The 12739-nt window shown below is 36.4% G+C and overlaps 2 protein-coding genes across 2 annotated transcripts in view; both read left to right on the forward strand.

The window, feature by feature from the left end:
- Positions 1 to 8343, forward strand: part of rb1 (retinoblastoma 1) — a 35050-nt gene extending 26707 nt beyond the window's left edge. Inside the window, exons 19-27 of the mRNA XM_082141128.1 lie at positions 4154 to 4266; positions 4377 to 4522; positions 4650 to 4754; positions 4881 to 4994; positions 5138 to 5280; positions 5568 to 5598; positions 5686 to 5828; positions 5924 to 5970; positions 7435 to 8343. Coding sequence (XP_081997254.1) covers positions 4154 to 4266; positions 4377 to 4522; positions 4650 to 4754; positions 4881 to 4994; positions 5138 to 5280; positions 5568 to 5598; positions 5686 to 5828; positions 5924 to 5970; positions 7435 to 7505 — 913 coding nt within the window. The 3' untranslated portion in view covers positions 7506 to 8343. The remainder of the gene's footprint in view (positions 1 to 4153; positions 4267 to 4376; positions 4523 to 4649; positions 4755 to 4880; positions 4995 to 5137; positions 5281 to 5567; positions 5599 to 5685; positions 5829 to 5923; positions 5971 to 7434) is intronic.
- A 128-nt stretch (positions 8344 to 8471) lies between these two features.
- cysltr2a (cysteinyl leukotriene receptor 2a) lies at positions 8472 to 11665 on the forward strand. Its single transcript, XM_082141153.1, has 2 exons — positions 8472 to 9386; positions 10236 to 11665. The coding sequence occupies exon 2, from the start codon at positions 10244 to 10246 to the stop codon at positions 11276 to 11278; it is 1035 nt and encodes a 344-aa protein (XP_081997279.1). The 5' UTR covers positions 8472 to 9386; positions 10236 to 10243; the 3' UTR covers positions 11279 to 11665.
- The last annotated feature ends 1074 nt before the right edge of the window (positions 11666 to 12739 follow it).

Consider the following 12739-nt stretch of genomic DNA (forward strand, 5'->3'; position numbering starts at 1 on the left):
AGACTTCTGACACTAGTTTAGGACTTAAAATAAAATGAATGTCAATACATACAATAGCCTATGTAATCATGATTAATCTCATGCTTTTGCAATATGTAATGTTTTTATTTATGTTTTGAGGGTATTATTGTAATAATGATTATTTTGCTTGCCCTTTTTCTTGGTTTTGGCCGCTGCCCCTCAAAATGTCTGTGCATGTCCCTGCTGTGAAATCTGAATTAACATCTTTAGTAGGTTTTTAGTCTGGCCTCAAGCATTAGGGCCTTACCATCAACCTTTGACACACAAAATACCTCTACACTGATTAGTGAATGGTTTAGCTCAAATCTTCATTTCCTAAGGGGATTGAAATTTCCTATTATTTATAATTGGTCTACTTGTAGCTAAAATATAGTGAGCATGGTACACGCAACACCAAGATCATGGTCTGATTCACAGGAAGTGCATGAACTACTAAATATATATGTTTATTTAAGAGTGTTCATACAATTAAGTTAGTATAAGCCACTACAGTCATCAAAAATATGAAAAATAAGTGAATATAAAGTGGTAGATTAGAAACTACAGAAGCAGTCACCATAATACAAAATACTAACATGAACTGTTAATGAAATGTTTACTCTTAATTCTTTTTTAAACTGTATCCACTGTACGTCCGACTGATTGCACTGTATTCTTTCTTTTAATTCTAAACTTAACTCAAATGGCACTGGGATTTGGAAAGAGACCAACATAAATTACTTAATTGGGTAATTTGAGAGCTGAAACCATGCTGATGACCTGGGTCTGTGTTGGAGTAGTGAGCTTGATGGGTAATTAAACTCAAGGTTCTGTGGAGTGCGGACTGGATCGATTCCATTCCTAGAGCTTCCGAACAAATAGGAAAATCTCAGAGTAAAACTGGGAGTTGTGAAAAATATGATACACTGGTGTTTTGCCAGATGAGAAGTTTATCTATGTATCATCTTTTTACTCGTTTTATTCGTTTTATAACTGTATCGTACATCTCTTTTAATTCCTTTTATAACCGTTTTAATTTTCCTTGCTTTAATTTTTTGATTATTTTAATTCCTTTTTGTGTAAAGCACTTTGAATTCCCATAGTGTATGAAATGTGCTATATAAATAAACTTGCCTTGCCTATTGTATGATGTCAGATTAGTCATAGATTAAGAGGTTAATGCGGGTTTCAAGGATCCTTTTCGTGAGAACGATCAGGCGTGCTTCCTTTTTGATTAACAAGCAGAACAAGGAACCAAAAAACTCCTGGGGACTTTTGGATTGCTAACACAAGCTTGTAGATTATTAGGCCCAGGGGCTGTGCGCTGTGGTTAGTCTATGTTAGTCTTGTCTGTAAAACAAGGTCAACATATTGCATGTGTTGCCTCATGCGCTAGATTTGCACGTGATGGTGGAAAACAGTCGACATTTCAGATCTTGCAAATTCATGTTGCATTTATTTACATTCATTTATAAAAATAAAACATATACAGTACTGTGCAAATGTCTTAGGCACGTTAATATTTTCGCCCCAAAAAATGGTTTTAAGCCAGTTATTTATATCTTTTGCTGTAATGTGTCAGTAGGACATATAGGAAACATTCCTTTTGCTATTAATTGTAATAATCCATTGAGATTTTCTATGCAAAAGGAGTCTGACAACAGGCAGTGCTCCACACGGAGATCTGATCTCACCATCATCGAGTCTGTCTGTGATTACTTTAAGAAACAGAAAAAACGGACACAAACTAAATTCAGAAGAACTGCGGCAACGTCTCTAAGACGCTTGAAGAAAACTACCTGCAAAGCTACAGTACTGTGAGAATTTATAGGCACTTGTGTAAAAATGCTGTAAAGTCAGGATCCTTTAAAAAAACAATAGATGTTATTTATCAATTAGCTAAATCAAATCAATATTTGGTGTGACCATCCTTTGCATTTAAAACGGCTTTCGTCCAGGTACACTTGTACACCTGGACATCAAGCGTCTTGGAGACGTTGCCACAGTTCTTCTGGATTTAGTCTGTTTTTCTGTTTCTTCATGTAATCCCTGATGGACTCGATGTTGGTGAGATCAGATCTCTGTGTGAATCATACTGGCTGTTGTCTGACTCCTTGATATTTCCTAACACACTACAGCAAAATATATAAATAACTGGCCTGCTTTAACCTTTACGCGGCTCTGGGGGTGTTAATAAAGGCCTTCTGAAGTGAAGCGATGCGTTCGTGTAAGAAAAATATTCTTATTTAAAACTTTATCAACTAAAATAACAGGGTGAGTAAATCATGGGCTAATTAAAATTTTTGGGTGAACTATCCCTTTAAAGGGGACATATCATGAAAATCTGACTTTTTCCATTTTTAAGTGCTATAATCGGGTCCCCAGTGCATCTACCAACCCAGAAAACATGAAAATTGACAACCCAGTAACGTAGGAATGATCCCCTGACGTAGGAAGGGCTTTCGTCCTGAGGCTTTCCGTAAGGCTGCACTCCGCTACTGGTTATTTCTGAGATTTTGGATGTGTGAGATAATTTATATCCTATAACCTGCTGCGCAGCAGTGATATGCTTTAATCACGGCCGGAGGATCTCAGACCAGTTTCAGAGAGAATCCCACCAGCAAAAAGAATACAATAGTTTTTAATAATTTGCTTTCGTGATTTCTGAAGTCACAGTGGCATAAAGATTCTTTATATTACAGGCTTACAATTCTGTTCAAAAGTTTGGGGTCAGTAAGGTTTTTTATTTTTTATTTTTTATTCAGCAAGGACGCATTCAATCGATCAAAAGTGACAGTAAAGACATAAATACAAAAGATGTTTAGAAAATTCTAATTCAAATAAATGCTGTTCTTTTGACCTTTTAATCCTATTAATCCAAGAATGTGTCACTGTTATTTCAAAAATATCAAAGGGTTATTAGTTCACCCAAAAAGGAAAATTATCCTTAATTTAAATTAAAAATAATTTACTCACCCTCAAGCCAAGTGTATATGAGTTTCTTCTTTCAGCCAAACACAGTCGGAGTTATATTAAAAAAGAACCGGGCTCTTCCAAGCTTTCAAATGGGAGTAAATAGTACCCTTTTTTTTTTTTTTTTTTTTTTTTTTTTTTTAAAGCGCATCCATCATCATAAAAGTTATCCATACGGCTCCAGGGGGTTTATAAAGGCCTTCTTAAGCGAAGCAGTGCATTTTTCTAAGAAAAAATCCATATTTATAACTTTAACTGTAATCACAGGCTTCCGGTAACGACCGTCAGCGAGTCTAGTTCCGTCTGAAGAGTGACCTCTGACCCGACGTAGGACTTAGGCGTAACGTAAGCTTAGGTGAGAGTAGACGCCTCTCGTGGTTCAAACAAATAGGGCTGAGCAACAAACTCAAGCTCCTCCGACGTTTCTCTTTAAAGATTCTCGTTTTAGACTCCTAATTCGTGACCAGTTTTTTTTTGTTTTGCTCTATCATCTACGCTTCCTCGTTTATCAATACAACATATGTTGGGTCAGAGGGCATATTTTACCAAAATTTTTGCATATTTGCATATTTTCACTTCTTTGCTTCCTGAAGCCATATGGGTTACTGATATGATGGATGGATGGATGTGCTTTAAAAAAAAAAAAAAATGGTACCATTCACTCCCATTATAAAGCTTGGACAGTGTTTGTTCTCCGATTGTGTTTGGCTGAAAGAAGAAAGTCATATACACCTAGGATGGTGTAAATTATGGGATAATTTTCATTTTTGGGTGAACTAACCCTTTAAGCAGCACAACTGTTTTCAAAATTGATCAAAAAAATTAATGTTTCTTGAGCAGCAAATCAGATTATTAGAATGATTTCAGAAGGATCAAATTCAGCTTTCAGAGCTTTCTCATCACAGGAATAAATTACATTTTAAAAATGTTCAAATAGAAAATTGGTATTAGTAATAATATTTCACTATATTGTTGATCAAATAAATGCAGCCTTGGTGAGCATAAGAGACTTCTTTTAAAAACATTTTAAAAATCATACCAACACCAAACTTTTTAAACACTGACATATATTAGCTGTCTCATTTTTATATTCTTTTCTTTGGCAAAATGAGTATGTAACTTTAACCTTGTAAGTAAGGTTAAAGTATGTATGTAAGTTTAACCTTCTCACCTTCCCCAGGTATCTCTCTCCTGTGCGGCCGAGCCGTCTACCCCCTTCAACAGAGGCTGAGCCCCCAACACCAGGCACCAAAGCACCCCGTTCAAACTCTCTGAGCCTTTTCTACAAAAAGTGTAGGTTAAAGCATAAAGCATTCTTTGAGAGAGTCATTAATACATAACATGCTACTTTTCTAAATTGTTGAGATAAAACTGTTTTTTGTTGTTGTTTTGTTTTTTTGCAGTGTACAGGATGGCCTACCTGCGACTGAAAACGCTGTTCTCGCACCTGCTGACCTCACACCCAGAACTGGAACCTATAATATGGACCCTGCTTCAGCACACCCTCCAGAACGAGTACGAATTAATGCAAGAGAGACACTTAGACCAGGTACTACCATTTCTTTTTTTTTCATTAACATTATAATATGCTGCATTTGCTTATTATTTTTTTTAGCTTTGTGGGTATGTTCAATAAAATGTCTTAGAAACTTGACCCGCTCCTCTGTTCATTGCAGTTGATCATGTCGGCTATGTATGCCATATGCAAGGTGAAGAACGTGGACTTGCGCTTCAAAACTATTGTGACCGCTTATAAAGAGCTGCCCAATACTAATCAGGAGGTGAGAGTCAAATGTCTTGTTCCCTTTCAAATGACTTGTTTCAGATGATCATTCAAGTATATTAAGTGATATTAACAAACAAAAAACAACCCATTGCTCTCTCTTTGATTTTTCCGAATGTGTCAGACATTTAAGCGCGTGCTGATCAGAGAGGGTCAGTACGACTCCATCATTGTCTTCTACAATCTGGTCTTCATGCAGAAGCTCAAAACTAACATTCTTCAATATTCCTCTCCTCGGGTGAGACATGCTACCTTTTACACTTTTATGGAATAATTTATTGTTATACTGCCCCCTAGTGGTCTGAAATCATGTTCAATTGAACGAAAGTGTTCCTACAACAACTTGTGGTTGACTTGAGGATGTTTCTGTTTGTCTCCCAGCCGCCGCCTCTGTCTCCCATTCCTCACATCCCCTGCAGCCCCTATAAAAACTCTCCTCTGCGCGTGCCCGGCAGCAATAACGTCTACGTCTCCCCCTTGAAAAGCAGCCGGATGTCCCCTGTACCCATGACCCCACGGAGCAGGTCAATGTTCACATCTGTCATTACATTCGGGAGATTGTCTACTAATTTTGGGCATATACAGAATTACATGTTAATACCTTTACATTTTAAACCTTGAATTGTGACTTGATAACTTTCTCTTTTACTGTGAGGCGAGATGATTAGTGAGGTTGACTAGTTTATCCTTATCCTTTTATACATATATGTATATATAATATAATACATAATACATATAATATACATATATTATGTGCAGATTATAGTTGATTTGTACTAATTGTATCTTTTCTTTGTGGTGTCCTGGACAGAATTCTTATATCTATCGGCGAATCCTTTGGGGTTAGTGATGGAAAGCACTTATTAAACTTTCAAACTATTTAAAATGTGTTAGAATTGATTTAAAAATCTCTTTCCTCATCTCAACAGTCTGCAGACAAGTTTCAGAAGATCAATCAGATGGTGAGCAGCACTGATTGGTCCCTCAAGAGGAGTCTGGATGGAGGCGCCGCCCCCAAACCCCTGAAGAGATTGCGCTTTGACATGGATGGACAAGATGAAGCTGATGGAAGGTGGGATTTATGTTCTATTTTTCTTCATTTATCTCTCGAAGTTTGAATCCAGTGAATCATTGAGACTCTTTTTTCATTTTCATTTTCATTTTTAGCAAATCAAGTGGCGAGTCAACGCTGATCCAGAAGCTGGCTGAGATGAGTAAGTTTCCTTCAACCTTTGTACATGTCTGTTGTCTGAATTGTAAGCTGGATTTCACAGAACCACAAAGGTGATCTGCCGTCACACTTCTTCCTGTCTAGACATGGCAGATTTTTAGTTTTGAGTCAAATGGTGGTGTTTACTATATACTTTAAAACAGGGTAGGCGCTGTGACAATTCTGAGTAAACATAATCATTATGTATCACAATAGGAAATTCAATAGTTTGGGGTCAGCAAGATTTCTTTATTGGCTTTATTCGATTTAGGTTTTATTTGATTAGGAATATTTGATAAAAAATACAGTACAAACAGTAATATTGTGAAATATTATTATTACAATGCATAACTGTTTTCAATTTAATTTATTTTCTAATTTAATTTATTCCTGTGATGGCAAAGCTGAATTATTAGTAGCCATTACTCCAGTCTTCAGTGTCACATGATCCTCCAAGAAGCATTTCCTATTATTATCCAAGTTTTATAACATTTGTGCAGCTTAATGTTTTTTGGAGAAGCTGTGATTAAAAAAAAAAAATCACGATTCTTTAATAGAATAGAAAGTTCAAAAGAACAGCAATACAAATCATTTGTTAGTCTTTGCTGTGCCTTTGGATCAATTTGATGCATTCTTGCTTTATAAAAATATTAATTTCTTTAAAAGAAATCTTACTGACATTAAAAACTTTTGAACGGTAGTGTGCATTAAATAACCACATTGTAATCAAATTAAATACTTCAGAAATGAGTAAAAGCTTATTTATTTTCTCTTTTTATTTGTAACTTGATAGATGCAAACCAAAAGAAACGTTTGTTCATAAATTAATAATAATTCTGGCATCAGTGCAATAAAAGCTTTACAACATCATGTAGAGTGACAGTAAAGACATTTACAATGATATAAAAATCAAATGTTGTTCTTTGCTCTTATTTATTCTGGGGGAAAAAAATGAATCCCCGTTTCCACAAAATAATAAGCAGCACAGCTGTTTTCAACATTCATAATAATAATAAATGTTTAATGAGCAGCAAATCAGCATATTGATTTCTGAAGTATTGTTTCTTATTCTTCAGCTTTGCTTTAACAGGAGCTACCTTTTAAAATAAATTTAAATAGAAAACAGGTATTTTAAATTGTAATAATATTTCACATTATTACTGATTTTTCTGTATTTTTGTTCAAATAAATTCAGTCTTGGTGAGAATGAGACATTCAAAAAAATCTTACCGACCCCAAACCTTTTGAATGATAGTGTTTCTCTTAATAATAATTAAGAATTACAAGCATCCCATATTTTCTAGCTAAATATTCAGTGAATAAAACTTATTTTCTATCCAGCTTAATTCATGCTATGACATGCATTGCTATGATTCAGAATCATAGCAAAATGGCAGTCATTGTTGCGTATAATTTAACATCACGTGATATGCCATTGTTGCTTAAACGTTTGTTCTCGTCTCTTCAGGCTCGACACGTACTCGTATGCAGGAACAAAAACTGAAGGAGGAGTCCGTTAAAGAGCATCCAGAGCCCTAAATAAAACCGCTCTTGACTGCCTGAGGAAAACCACTCCGCCATTATCGGGAAAGGCTGACATCCCTGGGTGTTTTACAATGCTACATTTTAGACTACTTAACCTGTTTTAGTTATTAAGCGGTGCACTGCATTTCCTGAAATAGCACAGGTGCTTTTCCTGTGTTAGTTCATTTTAGATTGTTTTAAGCATGCGAGCGTCCATGAAGGAGGTTTTATTCTTTGTTTTGTAGTTGACATTGTGGTAGAGGAAATAACATGAAGCATACCTCTTAAGTGATCTACAAACAAAAACCTGGCGAGTTTAGTGTCATGATGATAATTTATTGTTTTTTATGTGTTTTTTTTCCCTGGGTGTTTTTTTCCATTAATTCTAGAGCTTCCTGCTTTTCCTCATTGCTGTACAGGAAATTGTGAATGACATAGGGTTTAAGATCCAATTTTACACCAGTGTTTCCTTTAATCATGTTTTAGGTAAAGACATCACATCTTTCGCAGATGTGAACCCCGCTTGTGGCCTTTCTCAAAGCATATTTTTGAGGACTCCCCATTTTGCGTGATAAAAGTAAATGGATTTATTTTGGAGACTGTATTATAAATGTGTTGCTGTTTAGGCATTACTGGGTTTTTAGGATGTGATTGCTATGAGTGGATGTGCATATGTGCGGTCTGACCTTTTTATGTTCTTCCTGGACCGCTGTGTTGTTTTTGCTATTGAATTTTAAGACTGTTATTGAGCTTTGTTACTAATATTTGAACAAATTATGTTATACCTCAAATGTTCTTTTTGAAAAATTATGTAATGCTTCAAAAGTTTAACAACTGACTTGTTAAAGAAAAATCAAGTGTCCTGTTGTTGATTCAAGGAGGACAGTGGCACCTTTGCATGCTTCTTGTTGCCACAAACTGAGACTAGCCATAGCACATGTTGCTAAAATGATTAATCGCACTGTTTTGTTTTTTTTAATGGCTCTGTTTAGGCAAGTGTCAGCAGATTTATTCCCTACCGGAATGCTGTTCGTCAGGAAATGGCAAGCTTGTAGATGTCTTGCTAGCGTTAGTTGTGTTTGAAGTTCAGAGAATCATCTCTTAGCAGAGACTTGCAAATCATTTTTGCATCCCTGCTTCCCAATCATTTATTTCATACGTGCATCTCTCGTTTTAATTCTTCAGTATGATCGTGACTCAAATACTGGAACTTAAAGGCAGAAGCTGAAGTTCAATGCAGTTTGTTCATTTAATTTTCCCCAGCACGTAACTTATGGGTTTTAATGTACTACTATCGTCATAGACGCTCAGAAAGACTGCTTTGTCAACAGTGGCTTTTGTTAAAAGGTTATCAGCACATCATCATCAGAAGTGCTTGAGATCAAAGAGAAAATTTAGGGCAGCACAACTGGGTGGCTTAAATTACATATTACCAGAGAAAAAGAATAAAGGGGAAGGAAACATGCACATCTGCATAAGTTGTTGTGGTTTAAAGCTGCCGTACACAAAACAGAATAACCAGTGTTTTAGTGTTTTACATCTAAATGGCCTGAGTCACTTTACATATAAAGATAAGCTTTGGACTTTGGACCATTCATTCATGCTATATATCAGGACAGTATTCAAAACACTTTGAATCTAAAGCCATTAACAGAACTGCCATACTGAACACTGCACGCAAAAAGTGATGTTATGGGATGGCTGTTGTTCTTAGAGAAGGAAATGAATCAGACCTTTTGAACTGATTGAAGTGATGATGGGGAGGTCTTTCTTGGGACATCCTCCTCCTACTGTGTTTTGTACCTCACCTCCTCCAGTAGCTGACAATGCTGGGCTGGTTGGGCTAGTGACACAACTGTGAGCGCTTTTGGAAGACCTCTTCACTCTGCAGAAAAGGTAAAGTCTTGCTTTTAATGTTTGCTGTTAAACGTGACTCTCGTTAAATGTTTGAGAAGTAATTTGATATTAGGATATTGATATTATAAAAGACATGTTACTAACTGGGTATGTAATGGAGATTGTTCGTTCTTGACTAGAAAAGCCTGTTTTGTCGTACAGCTTTTGAAAATAGAAGACAATGAAAATGTGAATTGCAAATTCTGCATACAGTAAAACTTCCAGTAAGAATACAAAGCACTTGCACTCTTTAAAAAAAGGGGGTTCCAAACGGGGGTTTTCTTAGTGATGCAATATAAGTACCATTTTTGACTCCTCAAATAACTGCATTACCTTAGTTTTATACTGTGCACTCAAAAGTTATTTATTGGCATCTGTAAATAACATGACAGCCATGGGAACTTTCCATTGCATTCCATTCTTTATAGTGGAAGAAGGTTCTTCAGATTAAAATATTCTTCACACTAAGAAAACAGTGGTTCTTCCAAGAACTGTTCAATGATAACTTTTGAGTGCACAGTATAAAACTAAGGTAATGCATACATTCTCAAAGCGACAGTTCACTCAAAAATGGCTTACTTCGTCAAGAAACAAAGATATTTTTCAAATATGTCCCCAACTAAGGTAATGCATACATTCTCAAAGCGATAGTTTATTTTGAATAAAAATAAAGTTTATTTAATTTTTTTTGCATAAAATGAGTCAATGAGGTCCAATGTTGTTTTTGACTTTCATTGTATGGACCAAAATATCTTCCTTTTGGAACGACAAAAAAAATTACCCAAAAAAAGTTGATTGGGGGAGGTGGTGATCTATCCCTTTAAAAAACAAATTGTCATCTTTCTACAGGGAAGGACATGAAAATGTCTGTTCCAGGACTCAGGGAAAACGTCTCCTGTTCAGGCCTCAACGACACCGTTCACTTCAAACGCCTAGTGTACCCTACAGCATACATTCTGATTTTTGTCCTCGGACTCGTTGGCCACTCTTTATCTATCTGCGTCTTCTTCACCCAATGGAGGACCCAGAAGAGTTTCACTCCAGTCACCCTATTAATGGTGAACCTGTTGGCCTCAGACCTGATGCTGGTGTGCTCTTTGCCCCTGAGGATCACTTACTACATGATGAGCTCTCAATGGCTGTTTGGTCACGTCGCCTGTCGACTCATCTTATACGTGTTTTATCTCAATATGTACAGCTCGGTGTATTTCCTAGTTGCCCTGAACATCTTGCGCTACCTGGCGCTGGCGCGGCCGTACCTGTACATACGCATACAGACCCACTACGTCACCGGTATCCTGTGTGGCCTCATTTGGGTCTTGATGGGTTTAGCCTGCTGTCCGCTGTTGTTCACTAAGAAAAAACTTCAAGATGAGGGCAGTTCTCGATGCTTGGAGTTGGTGACGGACAGCGTTGACCAAATGCTCCTCATCAACAACGTCACGTTTCCAGTGGGCTTTGTGGTGCCCTTGGTGGTCATCATTTTCTGCTCTGTCTTTGTCGCAAAGAATCTTCTGAGGCCTAGTCCTGCGCTAGGAAAGACCAGACCTTGCAGGAAGAAGGCGTGCGCTCTGGTCATCATCAGCCTTGGGATCTTTCTGGTGTGCTTTTTACCTTATCACGTAGTGCGGACGATCTTCTTATCAGCTGAGAAGCATGTCAAGATGAACGGATACGGAGACTCGTGTGACTTTATTTTAGTAGTCCGCAAGGCTGCCGTTGTAGCGCATTGTTTGTGTACAGCTAACAGTTGTCTGGACCCTATCCTTTTCTTCTTCGTAGGGGAAAATTCCAGATCTTTCTTCGCTAAACTGGCAGGAGGAAGAAAAAGCAGCGCTTGTGCTGCAGGGAGAAACCCACAGCAGGAAGAGTTACAGGTTTTACAGAAGTAAATGAAACAAGGCTTAACAGATAACAAAGAACAGACTAGAAGTACCTCATTCTTCTGGGTACTTCATAACACAAAAAGGTCATATTTTGACTGACTGGCCTTTTAAGAATGATTTTCAAGTATCAAGTATTTGATACTTACGACTGATTATGCCCAAACGTGACTAGTCAGAGACAGTTGCGTTCAGTCGGTGTTCACAGTTGGTGTTTAAAATCTGCTGCAGTCGTTGAAAACTCTGTAAAAGTCTTAGAATGTTTCAGCTGTGTGTCCCCAGCATTAGGGGCGTTTAAACTGACAGTGTTTAAAGGAATATTCTGGGCTCATTACAAGTTAAGCTTAATCAACATCATTTTGATTACCACATAAATTAATTATGACTTTCCTTAATTCTTCTTAAAAAAAAAAAAAGCTAAATTCTGGGTTATTACTTGGCAATGGAAGTGAATGAGGCTAATTTAACATTATTAATGTTAATAGGCTACTCACTTTCAATAGCTACGATTGAAAGAACTTTTCTGTGTAAAGATAATTTGTACAACTTCATCACCTTGACACTATGCCATAAACCCTAAAATGACCATAAAAATTTCGAGAACAGTACAAATAGGTTTTAACAAAAGAATAAACATGCTTTTTTATCATTAAAAGCTTTAAATCCTTCAAAAAATTGCCCTATGTACTTCTATTGTAATGGTACATTCAAGTCATGTTGGAAAAATCGTATATTTACATGTTTAATGCACCTGATCATCACCACAAAGAGTGGAGAACTCTAGATGCAGCTAATTTGCATGTATTGTACAATTACGATTTGCTGCACCTTCCTAAATTTTATAAAAGCATGAAAAAGCAAAACGCACCTGATGCTGATTGATTATTCATCATTTTGTAGAAGTAGAGTTAAAAAAAATTGTGCAACATTTTTTGCAGAAAATATGCATCACCATCTCACTCTGTCCATTGTTATTTGAACTCACCTAAAGCTGTAATTACGATTTCCCTACTCGTAAATAAAAATTTCCCAGAAGGACTTGAATGTACCCTAAATGTAACCTCTTTTTCTTTTTTTTCCTTTTTTTGTGTGTGTGTGATAACATGCCACTGAAGCTGTCGATTAAGCTTAACTTGTATTGAACCAGGTATATTCCTTCATTTTATTTAAAAATGTATTTATTTAAAGTTGTTGTTTTCCCACTCAACTCTATATTTAATTAAATGAGGCAGCAGATCACTGTTTGGAAGCTTGTTTAGACTACAGAATAAAAAATAAATAAGCTAATTGTGACTTTTTTTCTAGCAATTGCGAGTTTACATCTTGCGGTTATGACTTTTTTTTCTCAGATATAACTTACTCAAATATTTAATGATACAAATGTAAAAATAAAACAAAAATACTTTAAAGCGGTTCAAATGTTGACTTGCATCTTACTAGGATGCTATTATATATAAGTACAAGCGTTAC

Source organism: Leuciscus leuciscus, assembly GCF_965113295.1.
Source record: "Leuciscus leuciscus genome assembly, chromosome: 16".
Classification (NCBI taxonomy): domain Eukaryota; kingdom Metazoa; phylum Chordata; class Actinopteri; order Cypriniformes; family Leuciscidae; genus Leuciscus; species Leuciscus leuciscus.

Excerpts from the sequence above, each read along its gene's own strand:
- cysltr2a (XM_082141153.1), top strand. The coding sequence starts at position 10,244 with ATGAAAATGTCTGTTCCAGGACTCAGGGAAAACGTCTCCTGTTCAGGC.